This window comes from Mobula hypostoma, chromosome 1 (genome assembly GCF_963921235.1).
Source record: "Mobula hypostoma chromosome 1, sMobHyp1.1, whole genome shotgun sequence".
Classification (NCBI taxonomy): Eukaryota; Metazoa; Chordata; class Chondrichthyes; order Myliobatiformes; family Myliobatidae; genus Mobula; species Mobula hypostoma.
In genome coordinates this window covers 103,878,586-103,897,879 of record NC_086097.1, presented here as the reverse complement: position 1 = coordinate 103,897,879, position 19,294 = coordinate 103,878,586, and the positions used below count along the sequence as shown (strand labels likewise).

Here is a 19,294-nt window from a genome sequence, read left to right as displayed (position 1 = left end):
AATGTTTGATTGTACTGGGCCTGTACTCACTGTAGTTTGGAAGAATGAGGGGAGAATCTCACTGAAACCTATTAAATATTGAAAGGCTTAGATAAGTTGGACTTAGAGAGGATAATTCCCTACAGTGGAGGAGTCTTGGACCAGAGGGCACAGCCTCAGAATACGAGGGCATTCCTTTAGAAAAGAGATGAGGAGGAACTTATTTAGCCAGAGGGTGGTGAACCTGTGGAATTCATTGCCACAGACAGCTTTAGAGGCTAAGTCATCGGGTATATTTAAAGCAGAGTTTGATAGCTTCTTGATTAGTGAAAGATGTCAATAGTTACTGGGAGAAGGCAGAAGAATGGCATTGAAAGTAATAAATCAGCCAAGATGGAATGGTAGAGCAGACTAGAAGCCCTCCCCACCATTGAGCACATTTACAAGGAGCGTTGTCGCAGGAAGGCAGCATCCATCATCAAGGACCACCACCCCTCAGGCCATGCTCTCTTCTCACTGCTACCACCAGGAGGAAGGTGCAAGAGCCTCAGGACCTACACCGCCAGGTTCATCAACAGTTATTACCCTTCAAGCAGCAGGGAGGAGATACAGCAGCCTCATGTCCCACACCACAAGGTTCAGGAGCAGTTATTACCCCTCAACCATCAGGCTCTTAAACTTCACTTATCCTGTCGCTGAACTGCTTTCACAACCCATGGACTTGCTTTCAAGGATTCTTCATCTCTTGTTCTTGCTATTTATTGCTTATTTATTTATAATTATTATTTCTTTTTGTATCTGCATAGTTGGTAGTTTTCTGCACATTGTTTGTCCTTCTTCGGTGCGGTCTATCATTGATTTTGGTGTGTTTCTTGTACTTACTGTGAATGCTTGCAAGAAAATGAATCTCAGGGTTATATAGGATGACATATATGTATTTTGATATATACTTTATTTACAGTTTATGTACATTCTCCTTCTGCTGTATGTCTTACGGTCTCTCTGGGTTTTCCATCACACAGTTTCAATTGCATGCTGGTATTGCAACATACGAACTACACACATACTTCAGGTGCAGTTCCATTCCCACCACAAGCAGGGGATCAGAACTGCATGGCTGAGAGGGGAAACAGAATTGCTGCCGTCAGGCGCTGAGTTCCCCGTGATTGACAGGCAGCACTGGACGGAGCTGATTGACATCCCCCAGCCCCGCCCCGCCCCTCGCCGTGTCCGCGCTCTGACTGACACCTCGTGCCCCGCCTCGACGCGATGCGGACCGAGTAGAGGGAACGGCCGGTGGGATGGGGCCGGCGGTCTGATGAGCGGACCCCGCACGGTTGTCGGTCTCTGCTCGGCGGCATTGCCGGTTGCGCTTTTGGAGGATGTCAGTAAAATCCGCGGATTAAAATATCTTCCTGTTACTCAACCATGGCGAATGTGAAAGTGGCAGTGAGAGTCCGACCGCTGAGCAAGAGGTGAGGGGGCTATGGAGTGGGGAAGGGATGGGAGGGTGGACAGGAGAGGGGTGAGAGGGAGGTGGGGAGGGGTGAGAGGGGGGAGGGGAGGGTTGAGTGGGGAAGGGAGGGGAGGGTGGAGTGGGGAAGGGAGGGGAGGGTGGAGTGGGGAAGGGAGGGGAGGGTGGAGTGGGGAAGGGAGGGGTGAGAGGTGGAGTGGGGAGGGGAGGGTGGAGTGGGGAAGGGAGGTGGAGTGGGGAAGGGAGGGTGGAGTGGGGAAGGGAGGGGAGGGTGGAGTGGGGAAGGGAGGGGAGGGTGGAGTGGGGAGGGGAGGGGTGAGTGGGGAGGGGAGGGGAGGGGTGAGTGGGGAGGGGAGGGGAGGGGTGAGTGGGGAGGGGAGGGGAGGGGTGAGTGGGGAAGGGAGGGGTGAGTGGGGAAGGGGAGGGGTGAGTGGGGAGGGGAGGGGAGGGGTGAGTGGGGAGGGGTGAGTGGGGAGGGGAGGGGAGGGGTGAGTGGGGAGGGGTGAGTGGGGAGGGGAGGGGAGGGGTGAGTGGGGAGGGGAGGGGAGGGGTGAGTGGGGAGGGGAGGGAGGGGTGAGTGGGGAGGGGAGGGGGGGTGAGTGGGGAAGGGAGGGGAGGGGTGTGGGGAGGGGAGGAGTGAGTGGGGAAGGGAGGAGAGGGTGGAGTGAGGAGGGGAAGGGAGGGGTGAGAGGGAGGTGGGGAAGGGAGGGGTGAGAGGGAGGTGGGGAAGGGAGGGGTGAGAGGGAGGTGGGGAAGGGAGGGGTGAGAGGGAGGTGGAGAGGGGAGGGTAAAGGGAGGGGTGAGAGATGAGGGATGAGTGGGGAAGGGAAGGCAGAGCAGAGTGGGGAAGGGAGGGGTGAGTGGGGAAGGGAGGGGAGGGTTGAGAGGGGAAGGGAGGGGTGAGTGGGGAAGGGAGGGAAGGGTTGAGAGGGAGGTGGAGTGGGGAAGGGAGGGAAGGGAGGGGTGAGTGGGGGAGGGTTGAGAGGGAGGTGGAGTGGGGAAGGGAGGGGTGAGTGAGGAAGGGAGGGGAGGGGGAGGGGTGAGAGGGGAGGGGAAGGGAGGGGTGAGTGGGGAAGGGAAGGGAGGGGGAGGGGTGAGAGGGGAGGGGTGAGAGGGGAGGGTTGAGAGGGAGGTGGAGTGGGGAAGGGAGGGGTGAGTGGGGAAGGGAGGGGTGAGTGGGGAAGGGAGGGGTGAGTGGGGGAGGGTTGAGAGGGAGGTGGAGTGGGGAAGGAGGGTGAGTGGGGAAGGGAGGGGAGGGTTGAGAGGGAGGTGGAGTGGGGGAGGGAAGGGAGGTGTTAGGGGTGAGGGGCAGGCTGCAGTGAGAGTTGGTGTGAGGTGGGGTGCAGTATGGAAGTGAAGGGTGGAGTGAGGAGGGATGAAGGGGTGGGTGTGAGAGGAGGGGTAAAAGTGAGTTGGGGAGGGGTTGAAGTGGAGTTGTAAGGAAGTGAAGGAGAGTTGGGTGTGGGGAGATGATTGCAGGGCTGGGGTGGGAAAATGAAGGTGAAGTGGAGGAATGAAGGGAGGAAGCTATGGGGTGGATGCATTGGGGAAGGGAAGAGAAGTGAGGGGTTGGGTGAGGTGGGGTGGAATGGAGTGGGGAAGGGAGGGGAGGGGTGAGGTGGGGTGGAATGGAGTGGGGAAGGGAGGGGAGGGGTGAGGTGGGGTGGAATGGAGTGGGGAAGGGAAAGGAGGGGTTGGGTGGGGTGGAATGGAGTGGGGAAGGGAGGGGAGGGGTGAGGTGGGGTGGAATGGAGTGGGGAAGGGAAGGGAGGGGTTGGGTGAGGTGGGGTGGAATGGAGTGGGGAGGGGAAGGGAGGGGTTGGGTGAGGTGGGGTGGAATGGAGTGGGGAGGGGAGAGGTGAGGTGGGGTGGAATGGAGTGGGGAGGGGAGAGGTGAGGTGGGGTGGAATGGAGTGGGGAGGGGTTGGGTGGGGTGGAATGGAATGGGGAAGGGAGGGTTTGGGTGGGGTGGAATGGAGTGGGGAGGGGAGGGGTGGGGTGGAATGGAGTGGGGAAGGGAGGGGTTGGGTGAGGTGGGGTGGAATGGAGTGGGGAGGGGAGAGGTGAGGTGGGGTGGAATGGAGTGGGGAGGGGAGAGGTGAGGTGGGGTGGAATGGAGTGGGGAGGGGTTGGGTGGGGTGGAATGGAATGGAGTGGGGAGGGGAGGGGTGGGGTGGAATGGAGTGGGGAGGGGAGGGGTGGGGTGGAATGGAGTGGGGAAGGGAGGGGTTGGGTGAGGTGGGGTGGAATAGAGTGGGGAAGGGAAGGATGAGGTGTGGTGGAGTGGGGAAGTGAAGGATGGGTTAAGGTGGTGTGAGGAGATAAGGGAGGTGTTGGGAGGGGTGAAAGTGAGTTGTAAGGAGGGGGAGGGTGTGTGGGGAGATGAGAAGGGAGTGGATGAGGGGGTGGGGACAAGGGAGGAGAAAGGGATAAGGTAATGAAGCAATGGGGGCAAAGAGATTGGTGAAAGTGGGAAGAGTGGATGGAGGAGAGGAGGATAATGGAAGGGGATAGGAGGGATAAGGTAGAGATGGATGGGGAGGCAGAATCAAGATGGTGGAAAGGCAGTGGTGAATTGTTTTCATGCAAGCTTTAAGCTGTAAGGACATGTTCGGCACAGCATTGTGGGCCAAAGGGCCTGTATTGTACTGTAGGTTTTCTATGTTTCTATGATCAAGGGTTAGTGGAATAGTTGGAGGAAGGGGGACGGAGTGGTGATGGGTGCGGTTGGAGGGAGGGGGACGGGTGCGGTTGGAGGGAGGGGGACGGGTGCGGTTGGAGGGAGTGGGACGGAGTGGGGACGGGTGCGGTTGGAGGGAGTGGGACGGAGTGGGGATGGGTACGTTTGGAGGGAGGGGGACGGGTGCGGTTGGAGGGAGTGGGACGGAGTGGGGATGGGTACGTTTGGAGGGAGGGGGACGGAGTGGGGATGGGTGCGGTTGGAGGGAGTGGGATGGAGAGGGGACAGGTGCGGTTGGAGGGAGGGGGAGGGAGTGGTGATGGGTGCGCTTGGAGGGAGTGGGGACGGGTGCGGTTGGAGGGAGTGGGGACGGGTGCGGTTGGAGGGAGTGGGACGGAGTGGGGATGGGTGCGGTTGGAGGGAGGGGGATGGAGTGGTGATGGGTGCGGTTGGAGGGAGGGGGATGGGTGCGGTTGGAGGGAGTGGGGATGGGTGCGGTTGGAGGGAGTGGGGACGGGTGCGGTTGGAGGGAGTGGGGACGGGTGCGGTTGGAGGGAGTGGGACGGAGTGGGGATGGGTGCGGTTGGAGGGAGGGGGATGGAGTGGTGATGGGTGCGGTTGGAGGGAGGGGGATGGGTGCGGTTGGAGGGAGTGGGGATGGGTGCGGTTGGAGGGAGTGGGGACGGGTGCGGTTGGAGGGAGTGGGGACGGGTGCGGTTGGAGGGAGTGGGGACGGGTGCGGTTGGAGGGAGTGGGGATGGGTGCGGTTGGAGGGAGTGGGACGGAGTGGGGATGGGTGCGGTTGGAGGGAGTGGGGACGGGTGCGGTTGGAGGGAGTGGGGACGGGTGCGGTTGGAGGGAGTGGGGACGGGTGCGGTTGGAGGGAGTGGGACGGAGTGGGGATGGGTACGTTTGGAGGGAGGGGGACGGAGTGGGGATGGGTGCGGTTGGAGGGAGTGGGATGGAGAGGGGACAGGTGCGGTTGGAGGGAGGGGGAGGGAGTGGTGATGGGTGCGCTTGGAGGGAGTGGGGACGGGTGCGGTTGGAGGGAGTGGGGACGGGTGCGGTTGGACGGAGTGGTGATGGGTGCGGTTGGAGGGAGTGGGACGGAGTGGGGATGGGTGCGGTTGGAGGGAGGGGGATGGGTGCGGTTGGAGGGAGGGGGATGGAGTGGTGATGGGTGCGGTTGGAGGGAGGGGGATGGAGTGGTGATGGGTGCGGTTGGAGGGAGGGGGATGGAGTGGTGATGGGTGCGGTTGGAGGGAGGGGGACAGTGGGGATGGGTGCGGTTGGAGGGAGGGGGACAGAGTGGGGACGGGTGCGGTTGGAGGGAGGAGGACAGAGTAGGGACGGGTGTGAGGAGTGCGGACTGGTGGCTCAGTGAGAGATGGGGAGGGGAGAATGTGTTAGGGGTTTGAAGGGGAGGGTGAGAGTAGATGAGGTCAAAAATATTTGGTACAGAATTGAGAATGGTGGTGAATTTGTGAGCAGTTTACTGAATAAAATGAGGCTGTGAGTGTGTTTTGTTGATGAGGTTGGAAGGGTGTCTGTGATAGTGCAGTGGGGGACACAACTTGATGACGACACCTCAGAATGAAGATGTATTCCACACTGTTGCACAGCAGGGATTCTGGTGACTGATTTGTCTTCCTTTCAGACTGGTACACAATTCACCCCATGTCTTATTTACAAGAGTCTTGTCTCTCTGCAGATCTTTAATCCAATTTTTGTCATCTGATTTTGTGTTCCAAGAACATTTTTTAAGATCCCCCCCCCCCCCCACCTTCACTGTATAGTTTTGTTTTGGGTGGGAATGGAATGGAGGTCAAGATCAGAAATTGTTTGCAATAACTTTTTTTTCACTTAAAATTGTATTTCCAAATTTGGTTGTATCTACATATCTGGTCTGTACTATTGCAGCGGTTAGCTCATGGGAGTTGGCTGGATTTATAATTCAGTGCAGAAAACAATTCCAAATGCATTTAACTGGGGACAGCCATTTCATATTGCCTGCAGCATGGTTACTTCCCAATTGCTTGTTTATATAATAAGCTTGAAGGTAAACAATGAACATCTAATTAATGTTGTGCTTTTGAAGTGATTAAGTGATACAATATCTGCCCTAATTAATATCTCCTGATGTGCTAAATAGAGAAGTAATGTAATTTAGCCGCTTTTCCATCGAACAGTGCACGCTTTAAAAAAATAAGCAGGACAATAATTAGGAGTGATTAAATCTTAAAACTATGGCCTGCATCTGTCCAAACAATGCAGAGGAGAAGATGAATTTCTGGCAAAGGTGGCTAAAGCTATAATTTATTGGCCTATTGACTAAACATTGACAGTGTTCCACATGTTGTATTGCAGTAAACTATTGTTGGAGGAAATACTTCAATGTGTCAGCATGTATGTTACACACTTTCCCTCAGCCATAGACAAAGTAATAACTGTTAGGAATTGAATGACTATAGTTTAAATTTGCTTCAATAAAAACTTTGTTCTTATGTTCACCACTACTATTGGGGCAAAGGCTGCCAATAGCAGCTCACAAGTATCCTCTGTCCTGAGCCAATGTTTGAAAGTGTAGCCTGTCGAAGCTCCTTCCTCTTCCAAGGATGAGGTCTTTGTGTTTCTGTAGCACTGGGCTTTTATGGACAGGGTTGCTAGGCTGATGCCCACCCCTCCTCTTTCATAGCTGGCTTGGGACCGTTCATGATGCAGTTTAAAACTTGGTTAGATGTTTCTAATTATATGATGTTGCACATGTGAGTTCTGAAAAAAAAATATATTGCAGCTACATTTGGCAACTTGCTGCATTTATGCTTTGTGTATTACTTCTAGATTTTTCAGTGTAAAGTTCTAATCAGTCATTGTTCAGTTCTCTGGTCAAACTGTAGGTCAGTAGCTAATACATCTGAGGATTTCTGCAGATAGATGTTCTTACCTGAAAACCTATGCTTTAAGGATGGCATTTTAAATGAGTACTTGTTCCAGCTGTGAAGTGCTTTTATTTTAACTGAGCGCAAAATAACTATTCTATCTCTTGTCTACTAAAATGCTTTATGTAATTTAGCAATATCAATCTTTTAAGATCAAGAATTTTTGTGATGTTGGTGGAAGCTGAAGAAACCCACGTAGTCAAATAGCACAGGTCAGTGTTGAATCTGGCTGTCTAGTGCGGTGAGATACTGGTTCTACTTGCAGTGCAACTGGTGGGCAGTCATTTTCTTAAATAAACTGGTGACATAAAATGTATTTGTAAATTAAAAAGAAATTCAGCCCTAACATTAATATTCTGCAACTTTGAACTCTCAAATGGCGATAGTACTAAAGTCAGTAGTTTCATTATTTTTGGACATGACAATTCAAAATCTTTCCTTGTTAGCTTGGTCTTGAGTTTGTATAAAGTTCATACCAAATCAACTTGGACATCATCCCTGTGTTTGCTGGCCTCACTTGGTCACTGGTACTCCAGTACCTCCAAACCTGCTTCTGTGTAATCTTACCATATAAACCTAAAAACAAACTGTTCTGTTTTGTGGCCGCTATTGAGAGCTGTGTCTTCCACTGTCCAGAGCCTACCCAAAAGTACTTGCATTAAATGTGCGTCACAGAAAACTGATTAGTAACCTTGTGGGTTTCATTTTAAGTCACCCGAGGTCTCCTTTCATCCAAAGTGGAACAGAGTCAAAGGAGGATTTTTTGAATTTCTCTCCTGCCCTTCACCCATAACCCTTGGAGCAAAACTGATCATCTGATGGGTCTGGGAGTTCGAGCAGTTCATCATTATCACCAGTACTACTCTGATTTCTAAATTGGAAATGCTGGATTCCCAATGCATGAGGATATGTGTATCTGCAAGTCCCTACTCTATTATGTTCAGCCAGTTTTGGTCACTGGTCTAACCAGCTTTTCCTTTTGGCCTGATTTCAATATTTGTAAAGTTCCTTAAGGCGATTTACTATGTTAAAGGTGCAATTAGAATTGACAGTTGTTAAGGATCTTTTTAATGTAGAAATGTGTGTTTAATGTAGAAATGTTTTAATGTAGAAACGTTGAAGAAGTATAACTATTCTCTCAGCTGGCTAATTATGTTGACTTCAGTGTGTGCCTCAGGGCACAGCTTTGTCATTATGACAATTTAACCTAAATTAGGCGTGCATTGAGCTCTTCTGTCTTTTGGCAGGTGTTGGGCTTGTTGCTCAGGACATAGTCCACACTGCGCCGGATAATTTTGAAAACAAAGCTTTTTCTCTTCATTTTGCCCTCCCGTCCACACTGAGCCGGTGTTTTGACCCTGAAAACGGAGATTTTCGAAAACACTCTCCAGAGTGAATAAATCTGAAAACGCTTAATATCCGGCATAGTGTGTACGGGGTAACCGGAGAGATTTTAAAACGCTGTCATGACAACACCACAACAACAATGCTTTTTTCTGCTTCTGCTTGGTACTGCGCAAGCTGTTATAACGCGCAGTCGGTGTGAACGGCGTGAGAGTTAAATTGTAAAGTGAGTTTTTTTGACTATTTACAAACGCTGTCATGACGTGCTGGAACAGATGTTCGTTGTTTTCTTGAACGCCACCACCTAACAATTTCAGAACAGACGGACGAGACTGAAGCCAGTTGACCCATAGCTTACTGAATAAATAAGTATACTCACTTCGCCCTGTTTTCTGTCCTTGCTTGTATGAAGGTGGTTTACCTATTTATGCAAGTACTTCTCTGACAATAGATGTGTAACAGCCTAATGTATGGAAATGCAAGATAACGTTGATGCAGACGTTTTATACATTTAACAAGGTGCTTTATTAATGTAACAGTTAGTTTTTCAATGTTCGTTGTCAGCTGGGTCATACTGTCCGTGAACTCCCTGTCGGTTGCCTCCATACGCTCCAGTATTTGTTTTTTTAAGTTTTAAGTCCTCCTGTGCAAGAGCCAAGAGTAATTCCTTTAAAGTTTTTCTACTCTGTAACTGGACAAACGTGCACGAAGTATATCGTTTCCTCTTCACTTGTTTTCTGTGTGTGTCCTGCGCATGCCCAGTAGGAGGAGATTCGCCCTAATGTGGACGGAGATATTTTGAAAAACGCTTAGTGTGGATGCCTGTCGTTTTTACTCGAAACCGGCGTTTTCAAAATTATCCGGCGTAGCGTGGACGTAGCCATAGTGTACGTGTCACTGTTACAGGTGCAAAACAGTTGCAAATGCCAAGCTGTACTTATATTGTTTGGGTGCTAGACCTTTGTGTGTATAAACAACTCACCAGTGATGTAGCCTGCATTTGTATTACTGAAATCCTTCCCTTGTCTGGGAGCACTTGCCTTAAATGTGCATCACAGAAAACTAATAACCTTGTGCTGTACTCTTTTGGGTTTCATTTTAAGTCACCCAAGGTCTCCTTTCATCCAAAGTGGAGTGGGGTCAAAGGGAGATTTTTTTGAACTTCTTAACTGCCCTCCACCTACAACCCTTGGAGCCAAAGGGTTTTTGTACTCTTTTTCCCATAGATGCTACTTGGCCTGGTGAGCTCCTCCAGCATTTTGTGTGTGTTTGTGTGATGGGTCTGGAAGTTCGAGCAGTTCATCATTATCACTGGTACTATGATTTCCAAGTTGGAAAATGCTGGATTCCCAGTGCACGAGGAGATGTGCATGTCTGGATATGTGTATCTGTTGCAGGTCTCTGTATTAGGTTTCTGATTGTCTTAGATTTCTTTGCCTTTGTGCCAAAATCTTTCTCTGTCAAGTCTATATGTTGGTGGGTGTGTATGGTATCCCATGTTAAAAGAAATTGTATGCAGGCACTCATTTGCCAAAATGGACTTTGGAAGCTGGAATGTTAGGACTTTCATGGCCAACCTGAGCCATAAGAAAATTGAACCTTGCCCAGTGAGTTGGATGGTTTAGTATTGACATTGGTGCTTTGAGTAACATGATGTGTTGGAGGGGCCAACTCAAAGAGCAAGGACAGCAAGTGGGGGAGTGGATTTGAGAAGGAAACAGGACTGAGGATTGCAGTCTTTATGGATGGGTCATGTCTTTAAGACTGAGCTGGTTTTGGGACCTGGCAATTTCTTTACTGCCATCACCAACCCTCTTCACCACCCCTGATAACCTCCGTTGGAATTTGTGTTTGTTTAAAGACCGCTCTGTGCAGTGAACTCTTTGTGATCAGTGGGATTAAATTCTAACCCCAGAGCTATGGGATGAACTTGGAGAGAAATTCTGCTCTGGCCCTTGACATTCCCTGGCAAGATTGTTAACCAGGAAACAAGCTGCCACTCCTCAGTAAATTCAGTGCCGGAGTTAGAAAAGATCCAAACTTCCTGGAGATGAGTTAGGTAATGAAGGTGTTATCCTCCTGTCAAAATGCTTGGAACATGGAACATCCAGTTTTATAAACGAGAGCAGCTTTTCAATCCAAGCACCTGCAAGTGAAGGTCTGCAGGGATGTCCACATCAAACACTGTCACAGTTGCCAAGCGCTGCTGGACTAGCTGCCACTGATCTACTCACTTAACATTGTTTTTGTATCGATTAAAGTCCCACAAAGTAGTTAGTGCCCTGGGGAACTGCAGTCTTTACAGCATCCATCTGTTCTGAGGCCACTGTCATTCAGTGTGAAGTTTCGCCTGGCTTTTCAACCTGCAGTATACTTGCACGATCCACATGCATCTGAAAGGGAGGCCCAAAAATTATTGATCTTAAGGAAAGATGGTGGGTGGAAGGATAGCAATCCTTTATTAAGCCTATCTTGCAAGTTACCTCTCGGCTTGCCTTACCAAAACAGTCATAGATCCATAGTCGTACTCTGTGGAAGCAGGTTGCCCAGTCCCCTTGAACCCATGCTGACTACAGAACACCCATTTACATTAATCTCTCTCCTTTCCCCATGCTCCTATAAATTCTCTCCAGATTCTACCACTCAGCTACTCATCAGGGACAATTTACAATTACCCTACCAACCTGCAAGTCTTTGGAATTTGGGAGAAAACTGGACCACCAGCAAGGTAATCATAGAGAAATTCTACATGGACTGCACAAGATGTTGGGATTGACCCCAGGCCACTGGTACTGTGAGGCAATGGCTCTGCTTATTGTACTACTGGGGAGAGCTTATCAAAGACAGAGCACCTAGCAGAGTGGCTCTTTGAGCATCTGTTGGATACAAGTGTCCTTGACTACTTCCCATATCATCTTGTTATACAAATTGATGCTACCTCAACCTGGAAGAATGTTGAAAAGGCCATCCAACAGTTGAAACAATAAAACTTTTGGGGCAACTAAACTGCTGAAAAAAGGAGTGGTTGTTGCTACAATCTTTTTAGCCCTTCTCTATACAATAGTACACCAATAAGCTCACTGCTGGAGTGGAGTTGGTCTGCAAGTAAAGTGAAGAAGTGCTCCACCTTTTCCTGGACTCTGAAACTAAGATCATCCCAACCTAAAATTCTAGCATGCAGCTAATGTTTGGATTTGTACACGCTGTAAAGCCAAGCTCCAAGGTATTGATTCTGTCATTGGCACTTATAAAAAAAACTGGCCTTTCATCAAAAACCTGGAAGAGCCCCCAACACTGACAATTTACAACAGGATCCTGAAAGCATAGATTACTTTCTTGAGGTGCTGTTTAAAAGTCATTGCCTCCAGTCAACCAGCTGACTAAAGAAGTGTACGTAAACCAAGACCAATCATGCTGTTAACAGCTCATCTCCCACCCTGCTCCCTTATCCAACCCATTCCCAAGCTATTTTACCACTCGCCTACACAGGAATTTAAAGTAATATTTTAACTTGGTCTAATTACATCTGGCCACTTTTTCATATACAGGTTTCCCCTGCCATCCGAAGGTAGAGCGTTCCTATGAAACGGTTCGTAAGCCGAAATGTCGTAAAGTGAAGAAGCAATTACCATTTATTTATGGGAAAATTTTATGAGCATTCGCAGACCCAAAAATAACCTACCAAATCATGCCAAATAACACATAAAACCTAAAATAACAGTAACATATAGTAAAAGCAGGAATGATATGATAAATACACAGCCTATAAAGTAGAAATACTTTTCCACAATCATTACTGAACTGTTCTCTGGAGCAAAAATCTCACGCAAGCGCCGTCGGCAGAAAATCTCACGCAAGCGCTGTTGGCAAAAACACGGCGCAAGCGCTCTCCAGTAACCTTTAAACTATGAAGCTACCAAATCATACCAAATAACACGTAAAAATACACAGCTGATATAAAGTAGAAATAATGTATGTACAGTGTAGTGTCACTTATGGGAATCGGGACAGCGCCAAGCACACTGATAATGGTGTGTTAGACTGAGTCGTCGGAGTTTGGCTGGTGCAGTGGCACCCCCCCTCCCCCCACCGTCCAGGCCGCTGAGCGATACATTGCCGCGAAGAATGCAGGGGTCCAGCGGTAGCCGGGAGGTACGCAGCACATCTTTAAGAAAAAAGCCGAAACAAACATGCTAATTAATTAGGTGTCGCCCGTAATTGTCGGCCCAGATCAGTGCCGATTTCCGATTTCGTTGTCACTGATCCGGGCCGACAATTACGTGTCGGCGGCACCTAATTAATTAGCATGTTTATTTCGGTTTTTTAAAGATGTGCTGTGTGCCTCCTGGCTACCTTTGCATTCTCTGCGAATTGGTATCTGTCTGTGGCCTGGGGGTTGGGGCGGTGGGACACTGGGGTGTCATCTCGTCGCCTGTTTCCATTAGAGCAGGCAGCTCATCTCCAATGACTGCCTGCCTCAATGTCGAAGGTTGAGGTTCTTCGTCTGCTGTGGCTGATGTGGAAGGCTTGCTTGACTGCTGAGCCTCGCGTATTTTTCTATCACACAGTTCTTTAATAAGGATTCAAACCATCCTGCAAATATCCCCTAAACCGACGTACCCTTTTAAAATTAAAGTCGTACTTTATCATTACTCATTCGGTTTTGATTGTTATCCTTTTTACTTCCAATTGCATCAGCTCTTCATCTGTCAGTTCTTGGTGATGGGAGGCCATAACCTCTTCAACATCATCTTCGTCAACTTCCACAAGCCAAACTCACGTTGTCCTTACTTCGTTCACCACGATCAAAACGCTTAATTATGTCTAGTTTTACCGTAAGTGTAACACCCTTACGAGCTCTTTCAGGCTTTTCCGATACCATAGAACTCATATTGCAAACGGCTGCTCACAGGCTTGTGTTTAAGCAATGCCGGCGAGAATCCGGGGGAGAGCGGCTGCTCAGGGCGCACTGCCTTTTATCGCGCGCTGAATTTTTTTTTGTAACAGTGAATACACCTTCTGAAAGTGAAAATAGGGTACTAATGTAGGTCTTTCGTAAAGCGAACGTTTGAAAAGCGGGGGACACCTATACTGATGCCAAACTTTGGAAACAAGTGGCCAAATGTGAGCTCCAGTCCAGGTAGTGATCTCCAGGAGGACAGAGAGAACACTTCAGTACATTATCAACTTTTCCTTACAAAGATTAAATCCAACTTTTGGAAATCCCTGGTTTGTGATTGCTTAAAATGAAGGAGTCCCCTTTCTCCAAGGCAGGAGAACAAGGATGCCACATACAAACAGGAGAGTGTGCAATGTCATGAATTTCTGCCTACCTTCTCTCATTCCACCTACTCAATCTGTTATGCAGTGTGCAGAGCCCACATATTCCTCAGTCAATGTGAAACCCACAACTAGAGAGAAAGGAACACACTATTTCTAAGTAAGGATCTTACTTTTGAAAGTAAGGATCTACAGTCAGTGGCAACTTTATTAGGTACTGTGCACCTGCTTGTGAAAGCAAATATCTAATCACCCAATCACATGGCAGCAACTTGGTGAATAACTGCATACAGACATGGTCAAGAGGTTCAGTTGTTGATCAGACCAAACATCAGAATGGGGAAGCAATGTGACTTCAGTAACTTTGTCTGTGAAATAAATATTGGTGCCAGACAGGATGGTTTAAGTATCTCAGAAACTGCTGATCTGGGATTTTCATGCACAGTAGTGTCTAAGAGTTTACAGAATAGTGTGAAAAGCAAAACGAAAGTCCAGTGAGTGGCATTTCTGTGGCTGAAAATGCCTTGTTAATGAGAGAGGTGGAGGGAGAATGGTTAGATTTGTTCAAGCTGACATGAAGGCAACGGCAACTCAAGTAACCATGCATTATAACAGTGGTATACAGAAAAGCATCTCCGGACACACAAACCTTGAAGTGGATGGGCTACAGCAGCAGCAGAAGACCACACTGGGTTCCACTCCTGTACCTAATAAAGTGGCCACTGAATGTATTTGCAGCTGGAAAGATGAGAACTGATTACATACTGTCAGTGTGACGCCTGCTGTAGAAGGTTAGATCACATAGAATTCAGCGCAAGGTAACCAATTGGATACCAAATTGGCTTGATGGTAGGGTTTAGAGGGTGGTAGTGAAGGACTGCTTTTCATATTGACTAGTGGTGTGCCCAAGATCAGAGCTAGATCCACCATTGTTTGTCATGATTTGGATGAGAATGGAAGTGGTGTGCTTGACAAGTTGACAATTAAAGCAAAATTGGTAGTAGAGTGGACGGTGCAGAATGTTTGGATGTAGGCCAATTGGAAAGTGGACAGGGAATGGCAGATGGAATTGAACTCAGACAAGTGCCAGGTAATTCATTTTTGGAAGGTAAACAAGGGACATGCACAGTGAATGGCACTGTTGAGCAGAGTTACCCTGGAGTACAAGGACACATTTCCCTTAAATGACAACACATGACAGGTGGTGAAGGTAAGCTTGTCAGATACCTTCTTCATTGGGAAGGGACTTAGTACAAGTGTTGGGATATTACAGCAAAACAAGATGTTGGTATACACATGAAATATTGTGAATAGTTCTGATTGTTGCTGTATGGGAAAGAGCAAGCAAGAGGGAGTAGACGAGAGATTCATAAGAATATTACTGAGACTGGAGGACTTAAGTTATATGGAGAGACCAAATAGACTGGGGCTGTTTTTCTTGGAGCGAATAAAGCTGAGCAGTGACTTTCTAGAGTTTTGTAAGATCATGAGAGTCATAGCTAAGGGGGCTAGTCACAGTCTTCTCCGCAGGGCAGGGGAGCCTAAAACGAGAGGTGAGGAGGTAATTTAGAGGGGACCTGAGGGGCAGGTTTTTCCACACACAGGATGGTGAGTTTATGTAATGAGCTGTCAGTGGAAGTTGCAGAGGTGGACACAATTTATAACATTTAGAAGACATTTAGAAATGTTCATGGATGGGTAATGTTTAGAGTGATATGTGCCAAATGCAGGCAAATGGGACCAAGTTGGTTGTTGTGGACAAGTTGGCCCGAAGGTTCAGCTTCCATGCTGTACATCTGACTAAGGACCTGAACAAAACTTTCTAGACTGACAATCCAGTGTAATGCATAGGAAGGCTGTACTGTTCTTTGCACCTCTGCATCCAACACATCATTCCCCACAACAATAGATCTTTACCCCTCTTCTCCCCCCCTCCATTCTCTGCTTTCTGTAGTGATTACTCCCTCTGTGGTTCCTCCCACTCCTGGCACATATTCCTCTCTTACATTCACCTCTTCTCTTGCCTCCATTGGAGGCCCCAAGCAGTCCAGGTGAGGTAGTACTTCACCTGCGAATCTGTTGGGGTTGTCTGTTGTATCTGGTACTGCCGATGCAGCCTCTTCTGCATTGGTGAGACCCGACATAAATTAGGGGACTGCTTTGTTGAGCACCTCTGTTCCATCCACCAAAAGCGGAATTTCCTTGAGGCCAACCATTTTTATTACTGTCCTCATTTCCATTCCAACGTGTCGGCCCATGAGCTCTTGTTTAGCCATGATAAGGCCATGTTCAGGGTGGAGGAGCAACACCTCATGTTCTGTCAAGGTAGCCTCCAATCTGATGGCATGAACATCAGTTTCTCCAAATGGTTTAAGAAAAAATCCTTTCCCTGTCCCTCTTCAAATCACCACTCTGGCCTTTTACCACTTCTCACCTTCCCCTGGTACCCTCCCCTTCCCTTTCTCCCATGGTCCACTCTCCTGTCTTATCAGATTCCTTCTTTTTCAGCCCTATGTCTTTCCCACCCACCTGGCTTCATCCATTGTCTTCTAGCTCATCCTCCTTCCCCTCCACCCACTTTTTTTATTCTGGCATCTTCCTTCTTCCTTTCTGGTCCTGAGGAAGGGTCTTGGCCTGAAACATCAGCTGTTTATTTATTTCCATAGGTAGGGGGTCCCCAACCTTTTTTGCACCATGGACTGGTCTAATATTGACAATATTCTTGCGGACCGGCCAACTGGGTGGGTGGGGGGGGTGTTCAAGTAGGGTTAAACTCACCTCAACATGTCTTTTACAGTTAGGGTTGCCAACTTTCTCACTCCCAAATAAGGGACAAAAGTAGCAGTCAAATCCCGGGACACTTTACCCCAGGAAAGACTACCATGACCATGAAGCCTTGCACGGGCACCTGTGTGCGTATGTGATGTGCGCATGCGCATATATGCCGATTTTTTCCCCTCTAAAATCGATTTTGCCTTCATATTCCTGACTATACTGTACATACATTATTTCTACTTTATATAGGCTGTGTATTTATCATATCATTCCTGCTTTTATTATATAGAAACCATAGAAAAACTACAGAACAGAAACAGGCCTTTTGGCCCTTCTTGGCTATGCCAAACCATTTTCTGCTTAGTCCCACTGATCTGCACACGGACCATATCCCTCCATACACCTCCCATCCATGTATCTGTCCAAGTTATTCTTAACTGTTAAAAAAGAACCCGCACTTGCCACCTCATCTGGCAGCTCATTCTACGCTCCCACCACTCTGTGTGAAGAAGCATCCCCTAATGTTTCCTTTAAACTTTTCCCCCTTCCCCCTTAACCCATGTCCTCTTTTTTTTCTCTCCTTGCCTCAGTAGAAAAAGCCTGCTTGCATTCACTCTATCTATACCCATCATAATTTTATATACCTCTATCAAATCTCCCCTCATTCTTCTACGCTCCAGGGAATAAAGTCCTAACCTATTCAACCTTTCTCTGTAACTGAGTTTCTCAAGTCCCGGCAACATCCTTGTAAACCTTCTCTGCACTCTTTCAACCTTATTAATATCCTCCTTGTAATTTGGTAACCAAAACCTCACCAATGCCTTATACAACCTCATCATAACATTCAAGCCCTTATACTCAGTACTTTGATTTATAAAGGCCAATGTACCAAAAGCTCTCTTTACAACCCTATCTACCTGTGACACCACTTTTAGGGAATTTTGTATCTGTATTCCCAGATCCCTCTGTTCTACTGCACTCCTCAGTGCCTTAGCATTTACCCTGTATGTTCTACCTTGGTTTGTCCTTCCAAAGTGCAATACCTCACATTTGTCTGTATTAAACTCCATCTGCCATTTTTCCGGCTGGTCCAAATCCCTCTGCAAGCTTTGAAAACCTTCCTCATTGTCCACTACACCTCCAATCTTTGTAGCATCAGCAAATTTGCTGATCCAATTTACCACATTATCATCCAGATCATTAATATAGATGACAAATAACAGTGGATCCAGCACTGATCCCTGTAGCACACCACTAGTCACAGGCCTCCACTCTGAGAAGCAATCCTCTACTACCACTCTTTGGCTTCTTCCATTGAGCCAAAATCTAATCCAATTTACCACCTCTCCATTGTATACCTAGCAACTGAATTTTCCTAACTAACCTCCCATGCGGGATCTTGTCAAAGGCCTTACTGAAGTCCATGTAGACAACATCCACTGCCTTCCCTTCATCCACTTTCCTGGTAACCTCCTCGAAAAACTCCAATAGATTGGTCAAACATGACCTACCATGCACAAAGCCATATTGACTCTCCCTAATAAGTCCCTGACTATCCAAATGCTTGTAGATTCTGTCTCAGTACTCCCTCCAATAACTTACCCACTAGCAATGTCAAACTTACCGGCCTATAATTTCCTGGATTACTTTTCGATCCTTTTTTAAACAACGGAGAAACATGAGCCACTCTCCAATCCTCCGGCACCTCACCCGTAGACACTGACATTTTAAATATATCTGCCAGGGCCCCTGCAATTTCAACACTAGTCTCCTTCAAGGTCCAAGTGAATACCCTGTCAGGTCCTGGGGATTTATCCACTGTAATTTGCCTCAAGCTAGCAAGCACCTCCTCCTTTTCAGTCTGTACTGTTTCCATGATCTCACTACTTGTTTTCCTTAATTCCATAGACTTCATGCCAGTTTCATTAGTATAGAGGCAAAAAAACCCATTTAAGATCTCCCCCATTTCTTTTGGTTCTGCACATAGCCGACCACTCTAATCTTCAAGAGGACCAATTTTATCCCTTACAATCCTTTTACTCTTAATATACCTATAAAAGCTCTTTGAATTATCCTTCACTTTGACTGCCAAGGCAACTTCATGTCTTTTAGCCCTCCTGATTTCCTTAAGTATTTTTTTGCATTTTTTATATTCAAGCACCTTATTTACGCCGTTTCCTATACATGTCATACAACTCTCTCTTCTTCTTTATCAGAGTTGCAATATCCCTTGAGAACCAAGGGATTCCTTATTCCTATTCACTTTGCCTTTAATTTTGACAGGAACATACAAGCTCTGCACTCCCAAAATTTCTCCTTTGAAGGCTTCCCACTTACCGTTCACGTCCTTGCCAGAAAACAACCTGTCCCAATCCACGCTTTTTAGATCCTTTCTCATTTCTTCAAATTTGGCCGCCTTCCAGTTTAGAACCTCAGCCCTAGGACCAGATATATCTTTATCCATGATCAAGTTGAAACTAATGGTGTTATGATCACTGGAACCAAAGTGCTCCCCTACACACACTTCTGTCACTTGTCCTAACTTGTTTTCTAATAGGAGATCTACTATTGCATCCCCTCTAGTTGGTACCTCTATATATTGATTTAGAAAGCTTTCCTGAACACATTTTACAAACTCTAACCCAACTAGACCCCTAACAGTATGGGAGTCCCAATCAATATGTGGAAAATTAAAATTCCCTACCACCACAACTCTCTTTCCTGCAGTTGCCTGCTATCTTTCTGCCGATTTGCTCCTCCAATTTTCGCTGACTACTGAGTGGTCTATAATACAACCCCACTAATGTGGCCATACCTTTCCTG

At 47.7% G+C, this 19,294-nt stretch overlaps 1 protein-coding gene across 1 annotated transcript in view; it reads left to right on the top strand.

Annotated features, from left to right (window-relative positions):
- Positions 1–1,242: 1,242 nt before the first annotated feature.
- stard9 (StAR-related lipid transfer (START) domain containing 9) overlaps positions 1,243–19,294 on the top strand; it is a 418,409-nt gene continuing 400,357 nt past the window's right edge. The window contains exon 1 of the mRNA XM_063054195.1: positions 1,243–1,454. Coding sequence (XP_062910265.1) covers positions 1,408–1,454 — 47 coding nt within the window. The 5' untranslated portion in view covers positions 1,243–1,407. The remainder of the gene's footprint in view (positions 1,455–19,294) is intronic.